This window comes from Akebia trifoliata, chromosome 3, assembly GCF_017979445.1.
Source record: "Akebia trifoliata isolate Shusen 1 chromosome 3, ASM1797944v1, whole genome shotgun sequence".
In the NCBI taxonomy this organism is placed as follows: Eukaryota; Viridiplantae; Streptophyta; class Magnoliopsida; order Ranunculales; family Lardizabalaceae; genus Akebia; species Akebia trifoliata.
The window spans coordinates 57,970,940-57,995,208 of NC_141377.1; the positions used below are offsets into that span (position 1 = coordinate 57,970,940).

The 24,269-nt window shown below is 36.6% G+C and overlaps 1 protein-coding gene and 1 pseudogene across 2 annotated transcripts; both read left to right on the forward strand.

Moving 5' to 3' along the window:
• Positions 1-1,420: 1,420 nt before the first annotated feature.
• On the forward strand, positions 1,421-13,975 carry XLG3 (extra-large GTP-binding protein 3). Its single transcript, XM_086437298.1, has 8 exons — positions 1,421-3,905; positions 3,987-4,124; positions 6,452-6,556; positions 6,675-6,860; positions 8,554-8,731; positions 10,942-11,192; positions 12,005-12,177; positions 13,209-13,975. The coding sequence occupies exons 1-8, from the start codon at positions 2,907-2,909 to the stop codon at positions 13,801-13,803; spliced, it is 2,625 nt and encodes an 874-aa protein (XP_086293424.1). The 5' UTR covers positions 1,421-2,906; the 3' UTR covers positions 13,804-13,975.
• A 2,069-nt stretch (positions 13,976-16,044) lies between these two features.
• LOC147408335 (uncharacterized) lies at positions 16,045-23,046 on the forward strand (annotated as a pseudogene). The gene is made up of 8 exons (XR_015177064.1): positions 16,045-16,543; positions 16,704-16,799; positions 18,364-18,500; positions 18,538-18,872; positions 19,877-19,967; positions 20,906-21,239; positions 21,576-21,724; positions 22,335-23,046. The product of XR_015177064.1 is annotated as an uncharacterized LOC147408335 (transcript).
• Positions 23,047-24,269: the final 1,223 nt, after the last annotated feature.

Genomic DNA, 24,269 nt, shown 5'->3' on the forward strand with positions numbered 1-24,269 from the left:
GAGCAAATCTAATATTATTAATTTTTATAGGGGATGCTTCTAAACTACCCTTTAAAATATTAGGTTAGGTGGATCAAAGTCAAGTGCATGAGTAGGTGAAGCTAAAGCACTTCAATGGATTCCTTTTAAGAGACTAAGAAGCAAAATATAATATGAAGTACACGGCGGCGACCATCGATCTTGTACAAGTTGAAAAAAAAATGTGCATTATTTTATTTTTAATATTATGAAATGGGCATTTGACATGGTGATATGTTCCTTTTACATTAAATGTTTGACCTTTTTTTAAGATTTTCCCCATATGTAGGACATGGGTTTTGAAATCCTCACCCTTATGGGGGTGTTGATTAGTTGGTTAGCTCGGGACAAGCTCAGCTAGACTTGTTTATTAGGGTCAAGCTTGGACTTATGCTCATTTCGATAAAAAAAAAAAAAAGAAAGTAACTTTGAAAAAAATTGTTTTTTAAATGGATAAGTCGATTTGATTTAAAAAGTAAAAAAATAATTTTTTTTTAAATCTAATAAAAAAACGAGTCCGAATTGTATCCACCCAGGATGGAGTATTGAAACCCTTCTCCTCTCACACATCAACACATGTCACCTAAGTCACAATCCAAAGAAATATTTTAGACATCAATCTTTGGATCGTGGCTTACATGGCATGTGTTGAGCTGTGGGTGGAGGGTTTCAATCATCCACCCTAGGTGCATAGGATCTCGACTTAAAAAAATCATTTTGTATTATAAAATTTTCTCAAGAAGAATTACTTAAAACATTAGGTTGAAGAGGTTGTGAATGGTGATTTGATCTGAAAATCAAATTTTAATCACAAGTAACCGATCTAATAAAAAATTCTTCTCATTTTCACAAGTTGTAGAGGTGAAGCCCTTTGGATTTTGAGAGTTTACCTCTCTTGTTAAAAGCATGATTTCTTCTGTCTTTTTCATTGTAATATTTTCAAAAATAAAATATCATTTGAAGAATACAAATTTCCATGGCACTCACGTTAAATAAATCCTAAAAACTTATCCAATCACATAAATAACTCCATAAACCCTAATCAATACTGATCAATGTGAAAAAAAGGCGAATGAAAATACTAGTGACGACGAATAGATGCAAAGAAGAACATTAAAAATAAGAGAAAAGTAGGGGTTTGAGATCAAATGAAGATACTAGTGACGACAAATAGATCTAGTTTCATTCACTAATAGTATATGAACTCCACTTTCTTCCCTTGATCAGACAAACAAATAGAGAAAGAGAGAAAAATACTTATTTGATTTGAGACAGAAAAATGAGAGAAAGAACAATCTAATTTTAATTTTCAACTTTTGAAAGTAGATAGTTAATTTTTATAGACTTTTTATAAATTTTATTTATTTACTTTACTTTTTAAAAATAACTTTTTAAAGTTATCCAAATTAACTTTTATAATTCTACTTTTAAAAGTAAAAAAAGGTAATTTTTGAAGTGTATCCAAATGAGCTCATGGCATGTGTGTTTTGGGTGATTTTATCCAATTCTCTTATTCACATCATTTTTGTTTTCATTCGTCTATATTTTTTAGTGGGTAGATGGCCAACCTCCCATGCAAATTGGCTTGATGCGGCCTTGGACACCTTAATTCTGTTGACAACTCAACCCGACCCAACCCATTGACACCACTACTCACTCTCAAGCTTTCGTCTCCAACAGATTGCGAGGGAGAGGATCTATTCAATTACTGATGAGATTGTCTACTCCAAATTTCACTTGATATAGAGTATCTTTCAATCTTAATCTATATGATTACAAAGAAAATATATTCAAGAAAAAATAAATTCTCACATCTAGTGTCCATATGAACAGGTTAAGATACCCATACCCGGTCAATGAATCCGACCCGTTTCATGGAGCAAGGTACCAAGTACAGCCATGAATGGGCCATCGCTCCTAAAGTTCGAAAAAAAACACCAAAAGATGCCTTTTTTTTTTTTTTTTTTGTTTGCAAAAGAATCCGATTGGTAAATTTTTTCCGCTCCACTTTCTTTTGGCTTTTTCAACTTTGAGAAGCCGTGTCAACGTTCCACGGATCCACAATCCAAAGTATTCTTTCTCCGTGGGTCCCACTCTTCTACTTAAATAAACCTATAGTGTTCATCACTAATACAACAACATCTAACTTCTCTACCTATCTAATTCCACGTGGAACTTTTTTTAACTCAAACGTTGATACATTTTTTGACCCTGAATGTTAAAACTAAAATAATTTTTAAATGATACGTGGCAGTATTTGGAGTAATTAATACATGATATAGGTATTAGTGATCAATTTCAAAAGTGTACTGTAGTAGTAATAATTGTCTGTCTGAGCCTGCGCCCTCACCTGAACGTTGTTTTCAGCGAATCCTCACGTCTGCATCTCTCTCTCTCTGAGTTTTAATGGTGAACTTTCCAACGCTTCGTCGATCGATTCTCAAAGAGCGAAACTTTCGATCGAACGAAAGCGGAAACTTTTTGATCTGAGGAGCTCTGCTTCTATCTCTATCTCTCTGTCTATCTCTGTTTGAGGTATTTGACTTTGTAGATCCCTCTTGTTTAAGCCGTCTTCTTTCTAGGGTTTTCTTTGAATCCGTCGTCGTTAATGGGATTTTTGTTTACTGTAAATTTATTAAATTTTGGATCTTGAAGGTTTGATCGGAAAATTTCTGATTCAACTACTTCGATTTAAAGGTAGCTTCAATGGGAATTTAGGTTTTCTTGTGGAATAACCTAGAACTTGTAAATTCAACTTTTTGAGGTATTTAGTGAGGATAATTGAGTTCTTGGATTAGGTTTCGGCTCAATTTGATTTCAATTTCTATTTGAATTGGTGCTATTAAGGTTAAGGCAGACTTGCTTGTTGTGGGGAATTAGGTTAAGAAATGGGGGGAAAAGACCCAGGAGAGAACTGGAAGGAAATGGTGAGGAAGATGCTTCCTCCAGGAGCTCGTCTTCCAGAGACGGCGGAAAATCTCGATTACTCCATAGCTATGGAGTACGACGGTCCGCCGGTCTCCTACGAAGTACCCAGAGTCGAACCCCTTGACGTAAATTACTCCACACTTCCAACTGCATCAATAACTGATGAACCCACCTCTGAGAGAACACGAGGTACCCCTGTAATTGAACCAATCCCTTTGCCCGTATCACGTATTGCCGGTGTTACGGGTTCTGTTACAGATTCTTCTCCTATTCATAGTCCTAGGATGTCAGGAAGTTCAGAATCCGTAGTGTCGGTTTTACAAAACCACGACTTTTCCTCAGCTTCCCCTTCGGCTTCTCCAAATTCTGTTCATGATGATGATGACGATGATGATAATCATTCGAGTAGCCCACCAAAGCAGGCAGCAATTGAAACAAGGAGAGTTCCTGTTGTTAAATTTGATACAGTTGCGATAGCTGAAAGTATAGATGTTGATGTGGAGAAACCAATCTCCCCGGAGTATGTTGGTGTTTCAAAGAAGGAGAAGAAAAAAAAGGTTTGTTTTAGGTGTGGAAGAGGGAAGTGGGAAGGCAAGGAGTGTTGCCTGGTGTGTGATGCTAGGTATTGTGGTAACTGTGTTCTTAGGGCGATGGGTTCGATGCCTGAGGGGCGTAAATGTGTGACTTGCATTAATCTGCCAATAGATGAATCGAAACGGTTGCAATTAGGTAAGTGTTCTAGGGTTTTATCCCGACTGCTTAGTCCTTTGGAAGTGAAGCAAATTATGAAAGCAGAGAAAGAATGTTCAGCAAATCAGCTTCGGCCAGAGCAGGTGATTGTGAACGGAAGATCTCTGCGGCCAGAGGAGATGGCAGAATTACTTGGGTGCCCGTTACCTCCGCGGAAATTGAAGCCCGGGAGATATTGGTATGACAAGGAATCGGGTTTTTGGGGAAAGGTAAGTGCAACTATGATTCTGTTTTTTTAGCTTTGGTGTGTAAAAATGTTTAGTTTTTCTTACAACTCATTTTTCTGACAGGAGGGTGAAAAACCAGAGAGAATCATTAGTTCAAACTTAAGTTTCTCTGGGAAGCTTAGTTCCGATGCAAGTAATGGGAATACTAAAGTTTATGTGAATGGACGGGAAATAACAAAAATTGAACTGAGAGTGCTCAAGGTATGTTTGAACTTGGAAATTTGTTATCTTACATGGCTACTTCTTCTTGCTTGTGTGGTAGCTATGAAATCTTTTAACTAACTATACTGTTTCTTATAGGACTTAATGTTTGTTTGTATTTTTTTATTATTTTTGGAATGGCTGGTTTCAGTTCCATGCAATTATTTTGCTTCTTGCTTAATTTCACAGAAAAGATCCCTAAAGTTCGTAGAGTTTCTATCCTTGATTTCTTACTTAATTTATCGAATGTGTATGGAATTGGAATTCATCTCTCAACATTTTTGTGGGCTTGGGTGACCCTGGGAAAATTTTCCTAGGCCTATTGATGAAGTTACTCGAACCTGCAAGCTGCATGGAAGCAAAAGCAAAAGAAAGAAAAAGAAGGTCATGTGGATTTCTGGAATTGAATAATTTTTATTCACTTATAAAGAAACAAAATTATTAAATGAAGATTACACAAGGAACTCGAAGCTAGAAGGTAATGCTAGTCCTAGAGGGATCATATGGCATTTAAAGAAACTAGTGAAAGCTCTTGCTTCTGTTACAGAATGCCCTTGATCCTTAAATCCAGTAGAGAGGAAATGAGTTCAGTTAATTATCAGCCCCATCCGTTACCAGAGAAATTTTTTAGGATGAGGATTATAGAATTAAAAGGTGGCTAAGATGAGATAAGAAGGGCTTTAACCTGAAATGGTAATCCAATCGTGGGTTGGAAATGAATGGAAGAAGTTGGACTTTCCTGATTAACTAAGGTGTTCAACATGATTTTAGAGATTAACTACTTTGTAAACACCTTCATGATCATCCCCAAGATTAAATGGATCTTCTTCTTCCATTCAATTATATTGAGCTGTGTCTTCTGTTTTTGAAAGTGTGCTTATTATCCACTTTCACTATCTCAATCCACCTTCTTTTGGGTTTTCCTCTCGCCCTTTTAGCACCTTCAACTTGTTTGTTCTTTCTAACTAGGGATGTAATTATCTTATTTGAACATATCCTAACCATTTCAATTTACTTTCTCTTAGTTTATCGCCTATTGGAGCTACATGCGTTCATTTCTAATTTTATTTTTCCTGGTTGTTCTACTCATCCATCTCAACATCCTCATCTTTGTTAAGCTTTGTCTTTTTAGGAAAAGTTTTTGTGTAATGTTCAAAGAAAAAGAACAATTGAATCAACTATAAATATACTGTCCATCAACAAAAGCATTTTCAAGAAACAATTTCAAAGGACTTGGGTGTTGAATCTCTATATAATTTTGACGCAGCAAAAGCGCGCGGATCAATAGATTCAAAAGAAATCGAGAGATCGTGTTCAATGGAACACACAAAACCAATTTGAATCAATAGATAAACAAGCAATAGCTTGAAGAAGATAAAGCAAAGAACTAGAGAGTAACTAAGAGATAAAAGAGAATTGTATTTATATGTTTTAATTTGATTGTATTTCGTTTTTTGAAACTCTTCATATAAATAACTTCATCATAAAAACTTAGTAACTTTCTAAAATACTAAAAAGTAACTTTCTAATCCTATTAGAACTCAATCGGACACTTCTAAGCACTTCCAATAATAACCTAAAGAATAAAAACGAAATTAAAAAAAAATATAGAAACCTAAAAACAAATTAGTGACTTAACAATTAGAAACTAGACAAAATAGAAACTTCCTAAAGTTGAAATTGAAACTAACTAATCAACTTCTAAATAACTTAAAACTAAACTAAACCAAAGACGTATGGACCTAACCTAGTCAACCCGAACCAGTCTGGTCAAACTGACTTGACTTGGTTAGACCAAGTCAACTCGACCAGATCTCTGGATAGGTTGTTTCAGCCAAGAAAATCCTATTCTCTATTGCAAATTATTCTACATTAGGTACATGCCCTACATCAAATTTCTAGGACGTTCCTTAGAGAAGAATTTGTTGATCTGAATAATTAGCTTGAATCTATTACTGCTATTATTGCAATTTTATGATATATATATATATTTCACTAACATGTAGTTTGGATTAGTGTTGCTAACCTCAAATACTTGGGATAAGGCACTGCTAGTGATGATAATGAACATTTAGTCCCCCCCCCTCTTCTACCTCTCACCTTTATAATCGTGCTATCAAGTGAGAGAGGGGCCTTCAGCCTGTATATGTTACTGAATTTCTTTAGTGAATAAACATGTCACGTATTTCATGATAATTTACTATTCAATTTTGTTTAAACTACCTTTTTCCTGCACATCTAGACTACTTAAATTTTCTTTCTGCATCACTTGTTTCGGTTTTGTACCATTTGAAATTGAAATGGACCGATTTATACCATATTTTCAGTTGGCAAATGTGCAATGTCCACGTGATACACATTTCTGGGTCTACGAAGACGGTCGCTATGAGGAGGAAGGTCAAAATAATATCAGGGGAAACATATGGGAAAAGGTACGTGTGAGAAGGTACATATGTAAATGCTTCACAAGTTCTACTTTTAGTGTTAACAATAGATCCTTAGATGTATAGTCCTGTGTAAAACAGTTTGAATATGCTCCTTGTGAAACAGGCATCGACGCGGCTTATCTGTTCTTTGTTCTCATTGCCGGTGCCCCATGGTCAGTGTCATGGAACAAGGGATGAGAATAGCACTTGTTCTAGTAGAAATGTACCGGATTATCTGGAGCATAAAAGAATCCAGAAGCTTCTGCTACTTGGACTTCAGGGCTCTGGAACCAGCACTATTTTCAAGCAGGTATAACCATCTTACCGAGGGATACTTAATGCTCCAGATAGAAAATGGATGCTTAAAGTTATCAGTTAATAATGTAGCTTCCAAAGCGTGCAGATGTTGGATGAGAACTGGATTCACTAAATGAGACATGGATTTTGGAACAAAAACATTACATTAAACTAAGAGAGCTTCTATTGGCATCCCAAATTTTATACACCATTCAAACATTACAAAGGTTTACCTCAAAGTATTATCTAACATTATAATAATTGTTCAAACAATTTCAGTAGTTTTTTAAAATTATGATTAGGGTCATATAAAATCTTAAACCCAAAAATTAGAAATGTAGGAGGGACGGAGAGAGAGAGATTATAATAATAGTTCAAACAATTTCAGTAGTTGTTTAAAATTATGATCCCAAAAAATAGAAATGTAGCTCTATTGGCACCCCAACTTCTACTTATTGTCAATTGTGTACTTATTTTCTTTATTTTAATTGGGGTGTACCAATAGCAGCTCTCTAAACTAAATGTAGTCAGTTATTTATCCTGCATACAAGCGCGTGTGTGTATTATAAAAATTAATACGTTTAAGCTCAGATTGGATAAGTCATACAGCCAAACAGGACATGTTCATGACGCAGGCATTTTTTCTAATAGATCTGTGGCCCAGTTCAAATGGCGCCATGTGTGTTGGAGAAAGAAGTCGCACTCATCTTGGATACCCAAGCTTTATGAAGACAACCAAATTCTTTACTAGAGTCTGTAGAGATGATTTTTTAGCTTGCACTCTATGTGCAAGGTTTAGCAGCTTGTTGTAATCCATGTAGTTCAACTATGTTAAGTCTAAGTAATTACATGTCTTGAAGGACTATAGCTCCTATTTTCAGCCAAGATGCGGTTGGTTGCTAATAATCTCTGTAAGAGTGCACCATACATTGAGCTTGAAAATCACAAGTAATGGAATTCTGCAATGCTCTCTTAGAAAAATTATGGAACCCTCAAAATTTGGGAGACCCTCTTTCTATGCATAATATATAGTTGAGGGCAAAAATTTTCAATCAAACCAAGCGAAAAGGAAATCAATCTCTTACAAGTGCTCAAGAATCATAATGGCTGCTGATAGAGCACTAGTCACTATTTACCACCATGACAACTATAATGGACAGAGTTTCAAGTCTCATTTTGGTTGTGAGGAGCTAACAAAATGGTTTGACTGCATATAGATAGATTATTGCTCAATTCTTGGGTCAGGCTATTGGTCAAGTTAAATGTCCATGATTATACAAGGATTTGCCATTCCATTCTTGCACCAATATCTAGGTCGAGCAAAATGTTAATGCCTTTAGGGCTTAATGTCAACTATCTATTTCATCCTTTCTGGATGATATAACTTGTGTTTTTATATATTTGCATGAATTTTTAGATTTACATTTGTACACTCATGCAAAATATCACATTTTTTGCTACATCTATTTTGTTTCCAGATGAGAGTATAAAATAACTTATTTTAACATGTATAAAACTATACTTAAAGTGGCCAGAAGTAGAAAGTTTACCTGTTTAATTCTTGTCGGTCATATGAGCGTCTCTTATAATTGCTTATTTATTTTCAAGGTCATGATGTCACCTAAACAACTTCTATTATTCAGTTTCTTTTTTTTGTATTCTTCTATGCCTATACCCTTTTTATAACATTATGTGCGATAGAGCAGGCCAAATTTTTGTATGGAAACAGGTTCACTTCAGAAGAGCTACAGGAGATTAAGCTAATGATTCAAAGCAACATGTATAAATATCTTAGCATTTTGCTCGAGGGACGGGAGCGCTTTGAGGAGGAGGCCTTTTCAAGGTCAAAGCCACTAGATTTACATGATCAACGTCCTGAAGTAGGTGAGATTCAATAATTTTTCCTGGAATTTTTTGTAATTTATTCACATTGGATTCCGAGGAAGTTATGGTGTACTCATTAGTCACGTCCGATTAAAGGTGGAGAAAAGCAACATTGTGCTGGTGTGGGTGGCTGGGGGGTGGCAATTCTAGTAGCTTTAAGATTTTTAAAAACAAATCCTCAGGGTTATTCTCAAATTTGATAAAAAACTTTCCACTTTTTTTTATTAATAAAAGGGAAAATACAACAAATAGAGCGGTAAGGTCTAGATGACCTACACCAAAAAAAAAAAAAAACAAGAAAAAGAAACAAGAAAGAAGCAAGACACAGAGCTAGGGCTTTGAAAGATTACAAACACTTTCCCAACGGGCTAGGAAGTCCTCAAAGAACACCCCTTTGAATTCTTTGAAGATCCTGCACCGAAAAAACTAGAGCTCAAGGTTTGACAACAATAACTCTTGAGTGGACTGCGCCTTTCCTTTGAAAACTCTAGCATTTATTTCCTTCTAAATTCCTCAAGTAATCACGAACGGAGTTACGCTCTAGAACAATCTTTTGGATGAATTGAACTCGATCCCCAACTGAATCCATTCCCCAAAAACATCTCTCACAGTACCCAGCATATAATAATCCACTCCAAACAAAGAAAGGAAGTTGATCCAGACCTCCTTTGCCATAGGGCAATGCAAGAAAAGGTGATTTGCCGATTCCTCATCTAGAAAGCACATGTAACACAGTTAGGACCACAGAATCCTCTTCTTCTCAACTAATCAACTGTTAGAATCCTTTCCTTTACTGCTGTCCAATCAAAGATAGCCACCTTAGACGGCACCCTTGGGCACCACACTGCAACATGGGGAAAGGCAGGGTCCCTACTCCTACTTAAGTCGTTATAAAACTCTTTCACAGAAAACAACTGTCCACTTGGTCCTCTCCAACAAATTGGCAGCCACTTTGATTGGGTTTGCAATTCTATTATGTTGTAGTACTTTTTAAAAAACAGATCGTTAACTTTATTCTCAAATTTTTAAAAAAACTGTCCTCTAGTTCCTCTCCAACAAACTCAGATTCCATTATTGATAACTCTAAAAATATTGCATCATTTTTTAGAGATAAATTTTTTGTGCATGTCATACTGAAAAATTATGTTTAACTCATCATATCAGTATCATCAAATCCTTATTCCAGAAATTTTGGTTTGGTAGAACGAGATCATATGACCTATATGGTTCAAATTATCTTACAAGTTACAATACCCAAAATAGTCGTGGATGTTTTTTTAATAACCATTTGTTCCTTCATGAGTTCAGCTTCTAAATTCTAATTGGACTTGGTGAACAAAGTTAGGGTTTTCGGCTGTCTAGAGGGAGCAATATGAAGATATAAAATTCACCCTTTCCATCCTTTTAAACAGATAGAAATTGGTTACACCAAGAGTATTGGTTATGGGAGTCATTACTGTATATGAAGTCTAGAAGACCTCTATTCCTTAGGGTTGGCATCCAAAATGGCATGTTGATCTTAACACCCGGTGATCCAGTTCATGCATTATTTTGGCCTATTTCTTTCAGGAAGATTTTGTTATTTAATTTTAGAGGTTAGGACATATCCCATACCACGAGTCTAGAAAATAGGGTTAAACAGACAATATTGCTAAAATCATCAATGGATGTCTTTTAGATGTGAAACTATCAGCAAAAGGAATACAGGCCCCAAAATGTCACAACTCAGAATTTAAAATTTGTAAATCAAATCTGATCTTATATAAAAGATGAAAATGGAAATTACAGCTCTTTCCTGAAACAACTTGGACTGACAGAAGAACAAGAACAAAATGTCAGAACTCAGAACTTATAAGACGAAGAAAATTTTGACTGATTTTCGGAGCAAGATGGCCAAGACACTTGTGCGAAATGATCTTGAACCCTACAAGAGACGATCAGTCAGTGTGAGATGACAGCAAGAATAGTTGGTGAAAGGAGACCGCGGTCTTCTCTTTTAAACTTATATTTCTGTAATTAAATGATCTTCTGTGTGAGATTGCTTAGAAGATTGAGACATGTATTTATTCTAAATTGGCTTTGAGAATAAAAGAAGATTATGAAGTTATTTCTCTCTTCATTTCTTGCAGACCTCATCGAGGGGAAAGTAAAGGGGAAAAGTTTCTGATCCATTAAAATGTTTTCAGAAACTGATTTTGAGTTGATTTCAGGTGAAGGAGAAGGTGAATCCAATGGTACCAGTCAATGTGTCTATTCCATCAACCCGAGGTTGAAGCATTTCTCTGACTGGCTTTTGGATATCATAGCTACGGGAGACTTGGATGCATTCTTCCCTGCAGCAACGCGTGAATATGCACCACTGGTAGAGGAAGTGTGGAGAGATCCTGCTATACAGGAAACCCTTAAAAGAAAGGAGGAGCTTCATTTCTTTCCAGATGTTGCCGAATACTTCTTAAGCCGGGTATCTTTTTAGTATCTCTTCTTAATCCTCTTCATCGTAATGTATCAATTTTTTCTGTATTTTCCTTATGAAAAACTTTCTCAAATCTGTTTCTTATCTTTCCACCTCTTTTTGTTCTTATACTATAATGTTGGTTAAACTTTAATTATCTAGATGTAGTTACTTGTTACTCATGTGAAAGACTGGAAACTCCATCTTCTCTAATGTACGGTTAACACTCTTGTAAGTCCCCAGTGCTGGGAGATATCTTGTTCAAGGTCAACTCAATTGGATTATTATAGTCATCCAATCTGTCTCATTTTATTTTTCTTAGGTCTGACAAAATTTTTCTATTAATGGAATGGTTACTATCATAGTATCATCCGATCTAGTTGCTTTTTTGACTAAGGAGATATTGTAGTGTAACTATTTGAGTGGTGGGCCTTAAACTTCCAGTGTGTGCACCATATGTACAGGTACAGAAGAAGTGAATTAAGGTCTTATAAGAACCCTACCATTCTCTTTCATCACTTGATCACGTTTATAAGTAAAAGATCTCTTGCATTGAAGTGAGTTAAGATTGTTGGTTAATTGCTTTCTGTTTACTCAATAGTACTTGGGGCTAACTAGGGTTTACAATCTCCTTTGCCATTCTGGATTTGAAGATATAGACCACCTTCGGGAACAAGGTTGTAATTATGTAGAGCAGGGAACCTCTGGACTGGATTAATCTGGGGACATGTATCTTGATTCTTCTCCAAATGAGCTTTTATAAAGACAGTACTGATATTTAGCAACTGTTTGATTTTTTTTTTTTCTTCTCGTCATGTCAGGCTGTTGAGGTATCAAGCAATGAATATGAACCTTCCGAGAGAGACATACTGTACGCAGAAGGAGTTACCCAAGGGAATGGTTTAGCTTTCATTGATTTCACCCTTGATGATCGCAGCCCAATGTCTGAAACATACACTGACAATCCAGATGCTCCACCGCAGCCTCTCACCAAGTAAAATCTTCTCATTCACATGGCCCTAGCTAATCATAACCAATCTCCTTTTGTTAAAAAAAATTTGACTATGTTCTGCATATGTGGATTTGTATGAAAAGTGGTGCAAATATGGCTCTTTTGATGAGGAGCTGTATCCTGCATGGATACCTTTCAAAGCTCTTTTAGGCAATTGAAAGGAATATCTGAAGAAAGTTGTGACTTTGGATGGTTGTGTTATAGTTGATAGACCGGTAAACAGATGGAGGAAAAAGTGCACAAAATGTGACAACATACCCGAAACACTTTGTTTTGTGAAATCTGCATTAAGTAATTGTTACACTGCGAGAAGCAGTAAGCAGGAATGACTGTTATTATGAAGAGAACATGCCCTGGTAATTATGGTCACAAACATGCTATATGGCATTTTTGGAGCTTGAAGACTTTGTACATAAAAGTCTCTCCCCCCCACTCTTTTTCTTTTTTGTATGGATAAGCTGGACTTGAATCCACAATCTCAAAGTTGTTTTGCAATGTGTCAAACCAACTGAGCTATGGGTCTAAGCCCTAAGAGAGTGATTCCACTCTTTTCTTCTGACTGCCAAATTGCAGAAAAGAGGACAATCTTCTTTGTATCCTCATGTGTTGATGCAAGCACTACTCGTTACGAGAAGAGCTTTGTTCAATGCAGGTCTGTTCCCCCACTCCCTCTTCCTGGCAAATAGAGGTAGTTAAGCTCAGGATGCAAATTCATTTTTTTGTAGTAGGTTTTTAAATTTTTTGGCATCGGGGTTACATCAATCCCCATTGGTTCACTATTCACAAACTCAAACTCAACTCAATCACCAACCTTAAACATTCAAATTTTTTTTTTTAATGCAAAGTTGTTGAGGTACAACTTCTAGAGCGCAGAGCCGCTCATGTCTTTTGGCTCCCAAGTTCAAAGGAGCACAAAATTCTCCTTTGTTATCTGCCTTAATAATGAATATATTATTTTAATCAGCCCTAAGTAATAGATATTTTTTTTCTCTTCTGTTTTCGTTTGTTTCTAGATACCAGCTGATTCGGGTTAATGCCAAGGGGATGAATGAGGGCTGCAAGTGGGTTGAAATGTTCGAAGATGTGCGTGCTGTGGTCTTCTGTGTAGCATTGAGCGACTATGATCAAATGTCAATCTCCCCTGAGAACATGGTCAGCGGGAATCTCCTTGAGAACAAAATGATGCAAAGCAAGGAATTGTTTGAGAACATGGTCAGGCACCCATGTTTTCGGAACACTGCATTCATGCTCATTCTGAACAAGTATGATCTCTTTGAGGAGAAGATCAATCAGGTGCCATTGAGTGCATGCGAGTGGTTCAATGATTTCAGTCCTGTACGGCCCCACCACAACAATCAATCATTGGCCCACCAGGCTTACTTCTATGTGGCAATGAAGTTTAAGGATCTCTACGGCGCACTAACCGATCGGAAGCTATTTGTATGGCAGGCACGGGCTCGGGACCGTGTGACTATCGATGAGGCATTTAAGTACATTAGGGAGGTTCTCAAGTGGGATGATGAGAAGGATGAAAACTATTATGGAGGTGCAGAAGACTCGTTTTACAGCACAGACATGAGTTCTTCGCCGTTTATCAGGCAGGAGTGAGTGTTTTATTTTATTTTATGTTTGTATGTGTATAAGCTCTGGCATGGGCACCATAACGAAGATGCCACTGCTTTCATTTTGTTCTTGTTTCGATTGTATAAGCTTAATACTTTGGTATTTATCTTGAGATTAGTCTATCACATTTAATGAAGAGAAGAGTTTAAATGCTGTATATATTGTGTTGCAGTTTCTGCGGCCATGTCTGTAAGTGTGTTCGTTCAAATATTTTCTCACATCTTTGTTAACCTTTGTTCTCAACTTCTAATTCATGTGCGTTTGCACAAGCCGCCTACTAAGGACCCTACCAGTAGGTTGGTAATTAAAGGGTCGGGTTCCAATGACTCAGTGATCCTGACTGTGTAAACAAGGAATCCAACAGTCGAGATTTATATGTCTTGATAACACACGTCTCATAGATACTTATATCAAGGATAATTCTCAAATTGTTGGAATGTTTTTTCCCGTGAGTCACTCTTACTGGTGTCATACCCCTTGGTTTCGGCATTCAATAAGGGGAAAATTACTTAAAAGGACCATGGTGGAAGGAGATAAATAGTCCATTAGTAAACTTTTCTTTTCTTAACGATACCTCATTTCTCACGATTGAATGCCCTAATCGTTTGAACTTGAGTTCATCACTTTTTATTTAAAAAGTGAACTCTACAGTAAATAAAAAGTGTTGAGCTCGACAATAAAATTTGTGAACTCGACACTAAATCAGTGTCAGTGTTCAACAATAAATAAAAAGTGATGAACTTGACAGTAAATAAAACACGATGAGTTTGCCAATATGAGGGATCATTAAGAAATAAAAAGTTTACTAAATGTCCATTCAAGCTACTTGTAATACTTAGGGACTATTTAGAAATAAATCCCTCCGCCAAGGTCCTTAAAGTAATTTTCTCTAGTAAAAATGACCGGAATAGTGAATACCTTGTATTCTGTCTCTTGCCAAAAAATCCTTGATCGTGTTTGGGGACGAGAGTTCACCATGAGAATTGGATTTTTTGAAACAATTCTAGGAAGTTTAACTCTTGAGAGTTGATGGTGGGAGTTAATTACAAGTTAGAATTCACAAAGACTAAAAATCTGTCTCTCATCTCTTTCACCCTTTCGACCATCTAAAACATAGGGTTGAAAAAACAAAAATTAACAATTAAAACCCTATCAATGACGATAAAGAAAGCTTATTTCTCTCCGGCATTTCGTCAAAATGCTTCCATTGCAAACCTATGATTCCCATAACCACTTCCGGTGATCGGTTGAAAGTTGAAATTACAAAATGTATCATTTTAATTGAAATGTTATAATGAATGTGATAAGAGTCTCATGCAAAGTTAATTTGTTAAAAAGTATAGAAACACCCTTTCAATCTTCAATATTATAATTGACCTATAATTGGTTGATCCAACACCTATGACTGCCCATAAGAATACATCCCTTCGAGTCAATTTCATCAAATAGCTGGCAAAGGGTAGTAAAATATGAGCTTCTTACACATGCATGAGCAAAGTAATTGAATCAAAACTACCTATATTTCCATTGAAATTAGATTTTATTCAAGAACCAATTTTTTTTTTTTTTTTGCCTTATCTGATTGATCCTTTCGTTGTTGAATTAGATGATCATAATCCATTTAAAAGATTATGCCTCTCCCTCCAAAAAGGGAGATGTCTTGAGGTCAAACCCCCTCGTCTACCACCTATAGGGATTTATCTTGGTTTACCTGATATGCATGGTTTGTGGGGTATTGCATGTATCGGAGGAATTTGGGCGATATATGATGCTCTAAGAGACTAGTTTCCATGCCCTCTCTAGTCAGGCCTACGGGTCTGGACACTCTCATCATAAAACTATAAAAAAAAATGTGTGAAGTGGTTGCTTTTTTTCTTGTATATGAATTAGAAATACTGCAATCATCTCATCTCAACTACTATCCTTTTTGTTTGTGTATTAAAGTCTTAGGAGCTATGTAGAAATTTTAAACTCCAAAGTTTCTTGCATCCATTCAAGGTTTTTTGTATGAGGTTTAAGACAAGTGTATTTCAGTCATTTTACATATGAGTCTATCATTAAAGACGGAAGTCAAATGGCATGTCATCAATTTATAACCGCAGGGGGAGGTGTCTCTAATTTTTACCAAAACTTGGGGAGAGAGAGACCTTTGCCGAATTAATAGCGAAATCGGGTTCGGATAGACTAATATCCGACCCGTCGTCCCCTCAAAAAACACACCTCTAGAGAAAAGAGTAAGAGAAACCCTACAAAAACCCTTAACTTCTCTCTCAAGACTCTCTTCTGGGAAATGTGCTCTATTTTACAGTAGTACAGAATAGAGATTTACAAAAGAAAATTTTTAGTTTTTTTAGGATTTTAGCTTTGTAGGGTTTTGGATTTCTAGGGTTTCACAGAGAAGAGAAAACCAACAATGGCGAGAGCATGTGCAGTAGGGATTGTTTCTGCACTCGCTTCAGCATCTTTAGCTGTGGAACACTCTTACGCCGATGGACCTTTTAACTTCTCTCCATTCTCATCTTCATCTCCATCTCCATCTCCGTCTCCGTCTCCGTCTCCTCCTCAATCCTCTCCCGCATCTTCATCTGATTCATCGAAAGATGAATCGTCTTCTAGAGTTCGTAACGATAATCCACGGACGACAGCCGCTGGGTTTGACCCGGAGGCACTTGAGAGAGGAGCAAAAGCTGTGAAAGAGATAAGCAACTCTTCTCAGGCGAAAAAGGTTTGTTTTTTTTTTTTTTTCTTTTGCGGATTCAGGATTAATAGCAAATGGAATTTATTGTTTAATTGTCAAGTATTTTTCTCTTTTTTTTTTTTTTTTTTTTTTTTTTTTTATGTTGAGTTTGGTCATTTTGGGTATCTTTGTGTGGTTGTTTGGATAGGTGTTTGAGTTAATGAGGAAGCAAGAAGAAACGAGGCAGACAGAATTAGCGGCAAAGAAAGCTGAGTTTCAGGCTATGCAAGCTCAACATGAAACTGTAAGCTTGAGATATATGCAATTGTTTTTCAGATATTGGCATTGAACAAATTTATCCCCTAAATTGGCAAGATTTTTTTTAGTACCTTGTGTATTTTGTGTGGCTTTTAATTGATTAAGATATTAACTTTCCTTGTCTTTTTAGTGGTGAACATGTTAAATGTCCCTTAAATGTTGCTTAATAGCATTTCTCTTTAGTTTGGATTTTATTAGTAATTTGATAGAGTTGTATTTAGGGCTATTTGAATTGTGATAGGAGTTCTATAATTCAGTCTCAATAAGTTTGGAAAAGTTAGGTTAGATAGTTCTTTTAATTCATATATAATTCACTTGCATGGTGGATTCAGTTCTCCTAATATTGGTGGTCATGATTCCATGATTTCCATCAAGGCTGTACAAGAAGAAAATAACATGTTCTCCGATTCCATATCCAAGTACATGTTGCAACAAAAGAATGATACTTAGAGGATTCTAAATCCCAATATCATCTGCTTCTTTTTTAAAATGAATAAACCCCTAAGCTAAACTTTGATAATAAAAAAGAATTAAAAACCACAAATGAATTTTTTTTTTTTTTGAGAAGTATAATATATTGACCAAAGAGGGGAAAAAAACAAGGAGGCCGAGAAAGCCTCACAAAGAGCACCAAAGGAAAGAAAACTACAGCGTTAGTAATTATATAAAGAGTGCCATCTAAAAACAAAATCTTCAAAAGTAGTTCCCAAGAACTCTATGCTCCGTTTTGACCAAAGGTATAAAAACCCAAGATCTCCAGGAAAATTTTATGAAAGGTACTACTCTTGTTGTTGAACACATGGTTTTAAGGTTTCAACTGGTAAGTCAATTGTCTCCCTTTAGAAGTATCGAGAGCTAAAGAGAGATGGGTCATTTTATCCATGGGTTTTATTGAGAAAGAGTATTTCTCTGTTGTTCTAGGGCTTTGATAGGGTCTTGGTACTTGTAGGGAGATATAGTGAGAGGGGAAGAGATTGTATTTACATCCACGGTCTGGTTTGCGACTGTGATTGTTGGGGAGAAATATGAGGGAGGGGAGGGATAGAACATTGGAGAGTTTTTCACCCTTCTAAAGTGAAAATGATGGGAGCTATGAGCAGTGGAAAACGATTGCCTTCGTATCTGATAACTTTTGTTTTAAATGTGAATAGCATATCCACACCTTAACTTCATTTGCTAACTTAGCTAAGTGGTAAGACATGTGGAGTGTTGTTTCCACGTCCTAGGTTCAAATCCCCTTGAACCCAACTTCATTTGCTAACCACTAAACCTATACCTAGCCAAAAAAAAAAAAATTCCACACCCTAACAATTGCTGTATCCTTTCCATATTGGGTATTATAGGTTTATACTGATGAAGGGAACATCTTACCATGTTGGTATGATCCGCTGGAGACTGGATTTACAAGTTACTAATCTATTTTAATAAGTGAAATATGCTGTGAGCTCTCTCAGAAGTAATTTTAGCAGATTTTGAATCAATTTGTTTTGCTTACTTGGACTGCTTCCAGATGATCATGAATTTTATGGAAATATTTGCTTGTCTTGCAGGAGAGACAGCGGGTGATATATGAGGAACAGAAAAAACTAGTTCAACAACAGGCTCAAACAAAAGCCCAAATGGCTCGTTATGAAGACGAGTTGGCTAGGAAAAGAATGCAGGCATGTTGCAATCATTTTAGGTTTAGGTTTTTTTATAATTTTTTTTTTCTCTACGGTCTACAGGGCTTAGTTTTTCATGTTTATGCAGGCAGAAAATGAAAGCCAAAGAGCTAGGAATCAAGAGCTTGTAAAAATGCAAGAAGAATCATCAATCAGGCAAGAGCAAGCTCGGCGTGCAACAGAAGAACAAATTCAAGCACAACGTCTGCAAACAGAGAGGGAAAAGGCTGAGATAGATCGTGAAACAATTCGAGTGAGGGCTATGGCAGAAGCAGAAGGGAGAGCTCATGAAGCAAAACTAGCTGAAGAGGTAAACAAACGGATGCTGGTAGAACGTGCAAGTGCAGAGAGAGAGAAATGGGTTGCTGCCATAAACACAACTTTTGAGCATATAGGAGGTGCAAACTCAATTTCACATAAATATTCATGCAGAGATTAATCTTTTTTATTCAAGTATGGGACACGATGTCCATGTCTAACACTCGTGTCCAACATAGACATGTGGTATCTTACATGATGCTCATTGGAAGCCCAAAGTGCGGACAGGTCCACACATCTATTATAAAATATTGTTTTAGATATATTCAACTCAAAAATAAAAATAAGGAAATAAATTATGGATAATAAATGATGTCATTTCTATAGACCATTACGATATAAAATTATATATCTAAAAATATCTATAATGTATATTATATTTCTCGTATTGAACCATTGTTATGTTTAATAGATTAGTGTATGTAGAATGGATTACACCAGTGCCTTAAAACTTGGAAGGCTCAGAAGTACACCTACTGATATAAATGCATTGTGGAGGTTTTTACGATGAAATTGTTGATGAAAAGATCACCTTTTTTTTATCAAGTTGGCTCCGGCAATGTGTTATCTTTTGTGGATGGCACAAATTGTAACTCGTGATGTGGACTCATAAATGCATGGAAATGCAAAATGAAGGTAGTCATCATCGTTATCATCAAAGTCTTGTCCCAAAAATTTGGAGTCGGCCAAACAAATCTTGTTCCTCCATTTAGGTCTTTTGAATTAAATAAGGATTAAGATTCATGATTGGAGGTGGGCAAAGTTTTTAAACCCCTGCAGGCTTGGGACTGGCAATTTAGTGTAAAAGAAACACTATGCAGGCAGAGTTCAATGAAGTTACTGTGAATTGATAATAGTGCCAATTGCAGTTGACGTGTGTGGGTATAGACGCCCCTAAACACTTGAACTTAATTACCAATTTACCATTATCTTTAGGGGTTTAAAGAGGTGCTTTTTTTGTTCCTATGAACCTACTTGCTTGACGTAAATGACATCTCTGTACTTATTTATGCTAGTGTCACAGAAAAAATTACATGTCTTACCCAATAACCTCGTCTTAATGGAGAATTTCTATCTTCTGTAGGTGGCTTACGGGCTATATTAACAGATCAGAATAAACTTGTCGTAGCTGTTGGTGGGGTAACAGCTCTTGCTGCTGGAATTTACACGACGAGGTATTTGTTAGATATGAACAAAAACTTTGATGTATTTTCTTCATGAAAATTTGAGCTTGTTTATCGTTTTTTAAGTGTGACATTTGGAAGTTAAAAGTGCAGTTTCCAATGTTGTGCATGATGTTGGCATTTGATATTGAACCAAATTCCATCATTTACTTTTCCTGGTAATGAGGTTCTCTTACATTTTCTTTTTGTAGCCTATGGGTACATCTAGGATTAAGAGTGCTGGTTTCCCTGTGAAATCTTTCATAGGACGTTAGTCACATGACTACTATTTTGAAGCTGTATTTGAAAGGAAAATATAATCCTGAAAGATTACAAATTTGCATGTTTGGGAGTCCGAGCCAATTGGGTTTGACCTAAATTAACTGCTGAAAGTGAAAACTGTCATTATTTATTTATTTTTTAGTCCGTATGGATTTAGTCGCTACTGACATCAGACCCTAATTATTCATGAAATAAGAAGCACTTTTCATGCTTGCAGACAGGATGCTTTTGCTTTTCAGCTCTTGGCTTGATTGAGACAAGTGTGGTGGTTGTCTTGGGTCTTTGCCTCTGAGAGTCTATGCTGCACCCAAGTTACTTCATTTACCTCAAGTAGGGAGAATGAGGATTATTTAGTGACCTGATTGTTAGTTTAGACCATTTCACTGTTAAATTTGTTACTCCCATGACATTGACTTGAGCATCACGTCTTCTTCCTCCTGAATTTCCTTCTGGCTTATTTCATGCTTATTTGAATTAAATTGTCATTATTGGTCAATAAAATGAGTAATAGGCTCGGGACCATGTCTTTTGGATTGAATTCATGGGTATATGTACGTGGTTGCTACCAGGGTTTACCACATAAATCTCATCTTAGAAGTTTCATTTTTTCTGTATCAGTGGCTATTTGTAGGGAATACAACTGATGAGAGTCTCCTTTCTTCATGCAGAGAAGGTGCAAGGGTGGTATGGGGCTATGTAGACAGAATATTGGGACAACCATCCTTAATAAGAGAGTCTTCCAGAGGGAAATACCCTTGGTCTGGTTTGTTTTCTCGTGGCATGAGCACACTATCTAGTAAAGCTGATAAAGGATCTGGTTCAAAAAATGGTAAAGGGTTCGGTGATGTGATACTGAACCCCTCTCTTCAAAAGAGAATCGAACAGCTTGCAGGTGCAACTGCAAATACAAAATCGCACCAGGCACCTTTCCGCAACATGCTCTTTTATGGCCCTCCGGGAACAGGGAAAACTATGGCTGCTAGAGAACTTGCTAAAAAATCTGTATGTGATCGTATCCTTTTTGTACCCTCTTTGATTCGATGCAAACTGGAAGCAGTTTCATATTCTTGTGTCACAATGGGGCAACTTTTAATTGGGATTAGTCCTGAGTTATTGAGGTAGGTCAAGAGTTCTAAACACCAAGGTGTTTGCTCCATGTTTGACATGAGCAACACGCTTTGGTTGATCTTGTCAACTTGCTTCCAACAATGTGAATTTCAGAATCCATACCTTGGATCTGGCAAGTTTCCTTAATAAAATGTAGCTTGTAATTTATTTGATGTTCCTTCTCTTTTAATAAATAATAATCAATCTAAGACTTGCATAACATGCTCCTAGGGTTTGGATTATGCGTTGATGACTGGGGGAGATGTTGCGCCACTGGGAGCACAGGCTGTCACCAAGATACACCAGTTATTTGATTGGGGTAAAAAGTCCCGGAAGGGTTTGTTGCTTTTCATCGATGAAGCAGATGCATTTTTGTGCGAGTGAGTAGTCTTTGGTGCCTTAAGTTCTTATGTACAATAGTGGATTTCATAACAGGCCGACCTAAGGGAGTTCCTTACTTCCTTGACAATTGACATAATGCTGTTCAATTTATGGGCTGATCTTTTGATCCAACTAATTGAGAGGCAACCTCTTGGATTGACAAAAGCTTAAAAAAAAAGCAATAACTGGGTTAGTCAGGCAAACTTCTGTCTTGTGCAGTGTGCCAGGAAAAGGGAGCCTCGCGGACTGTGAGGTATTGTCCCCAATACCTGGAAGGTCTCATACCAGTCAGGGTGATGACACTCCTAATGTATAGGTGTCTGGTCCCTGAACCTGCATGGCGGCCTTTTCCCGGTGCACTACCATTTTGAAAATTGTTTGTCTTAACCATCTTTATAAAAAATGTCATTCTTGTTTTTTCCTCTTTCTCTTTTCAAGGATGGACTCATATCTGTTGGGAGTAATTTTTAGTTATGTTAATATCTGTTGTTGGCATATATGATGCATGGGGGCATCTGCATTGTGCATGCACTGGATGGTTTTGCATCCGTTTATGGCTCATCAAGACAATTATTTGAGAGAACTGAACCTAATGGACCAATTTTTCAGGCGTAACAAAATCTACATGAGTGAAGCCCAACGGAGCGCACTCAATGCCCTCCTTTTCCGTGCGGGAGATCAGTCTAAGGATATAGTACTTGCCCTTGCCACTAACCGTCCTGGTGATCTTGATTCCGCTGTAGCTGACCGCATTGACGAGGTCCTTGAATTTCCCCTCCCTGGGGAAGAGGAACGGGTGAAACTACTTAAGCTCTACCTAGACAAGTACATCACCAGGGCTGGAGAAAGAAAATCTGGCTGGATTTCATCTTTGTTCCGGCGAGAACCACAAAAGATAGAGATCAAAGGTTTGTCGGATGAGATAATTAGGGAAGCTGCATCTAAGATGGAGGGATTTTCAGGGAGAGAGATAGCGAAGTTGATGGCAAGTGTTCAAGCGGCAGTTTATGGGAGCAAGGACTGTGTGCTTGACGTGAACTTGTTTCGTGAAGTAGTAGATTACAAAGTTGCAGAGCACCAACAGAGAAAGAAACTTGCAGCTTCCGACGGTGGTAGTGTTTGATTTCTTTCTTCTCTATTTATTTCCTTGTTTCTTTTTCACTGGGTGGTAATTTTGTTATCTGGGCTAATATATTTTTATTATAAATAAGCAGGTGAGTATCTGCTTACATTTTGCTTAATACACTTAACATTTTTTTTTTGATTTGGGGGAGAGCCTTTAACATTATTTACCTCTGCGTGTGGGAGGGGGGAGGGATTTTGTTATATTTATTGAATGTCATCAATTGGAGTATCTCAGTAAAGCTGATGAGTATTAAAGGATTCATAGTTCTTACTTTTTTTCTTTTTTTTTATTTAAAAAAAAAAAAACGGATAGATTTGCTGAAGCATATTTTTGGTTCTGCTGGGGAAAACTTGTGCTGATATGGGAATTTTTATCAATCAGTTTCATAGTAGTCATCAATCCAGGCCATCCATTTATAACTGTTGGGGACTACAATCTAACCTGGTGTAAGATGTTCCCACACTTACTTACTGGAGCTATTGTGTGATTGTGAAAGATGGTTTTAAAACTCGGTTTCGCGTTTCGTCTCGTCCAACCAGGATACCGAGTTAGCTCGGGTTATATGTCTCGTCTCGTTCGGCTTTGAGACAATATGGGTTTTAACCATTTAAAAAAATAGAGATTTACCGGGCAGACCTCACTGTTGCCTTTTTTTATTACACCTTGCTTTATCAAGTTTGTTACTCACCAAGCCTCACTTTTTTCAATTCCGTTACCTAACAGATCTTTTAAATAGGATCCACGTCATCATATACTTTTAAATGTCCACTCTACCCTCACTTTTCTATATTTAACATCTCCTTACGTTCTCTTTCCTCCTGAAGAATGGCTATTGGCACTCCAACTTTTACTTATTACACTAATATTTCTTAAATTATTTATCATGCTCCAATGAATTATTAAACATCACTGAAAATTACACATTGAAACAAATTTAACATTTGTCTACAATAATCGTCAAGCCCATATAAAATTCTAAATCTAAGCCATAGAAGTCCTAAGAAAAATATAGACGTTCTATTGGCACCCCAACTTTTACTTATTCTCAATTATTGAATTTTTATTTTGTTTTAATAATTGGGGTGCAATAAGTAGAATGTTGGTACTCTATTTTAACACTAATGATAAGGCATGAAAGGAAGTCCAAAATCATAAATTAGAAGTAGGCATAAAATTACTTCAAGCCTTTATAAGCATTAATCATTAGATGTAACTCCTATTTCATGAGGAATATTTATTCTTCTTTTGTTTTGTATGTTTTTGAGGGTAAACAAATGGAGAAAGATGCTTTTTTTTTTTGTTTTGTTTTGTTTTGGGTGAAGACATACAAGGTAAAGATGTATTTTTAAGGTGTAAACAGGTAGGGGAAGATATATTTTTTGAATGTAAACAGAATGGGGAAGATGTAATTTTCCAAA

Coding starts and splice junctions, on each gene's coding strand:
- XLG3 (XM_086437298.1), top strand. CDS start 2,907: ATGGGGGGAAAAGACCCAGGAGAGAACTGGAAGGAAATGGTGAGGAAG. Junction 6,557..6,674: donor GGGGAAACATATGGGAAAAG/GTACGTGTGAGA, acceptor CTTGTGAAACAG/GCATCGACGCGGCTTATCTG. Junction 6,861..8,553: donor CCAGCACTATTTTCAAGCAG/GTATAACCATCT, acceptor GCGATAGAGCAG/GCCAAATTTTTGTATGGAAA.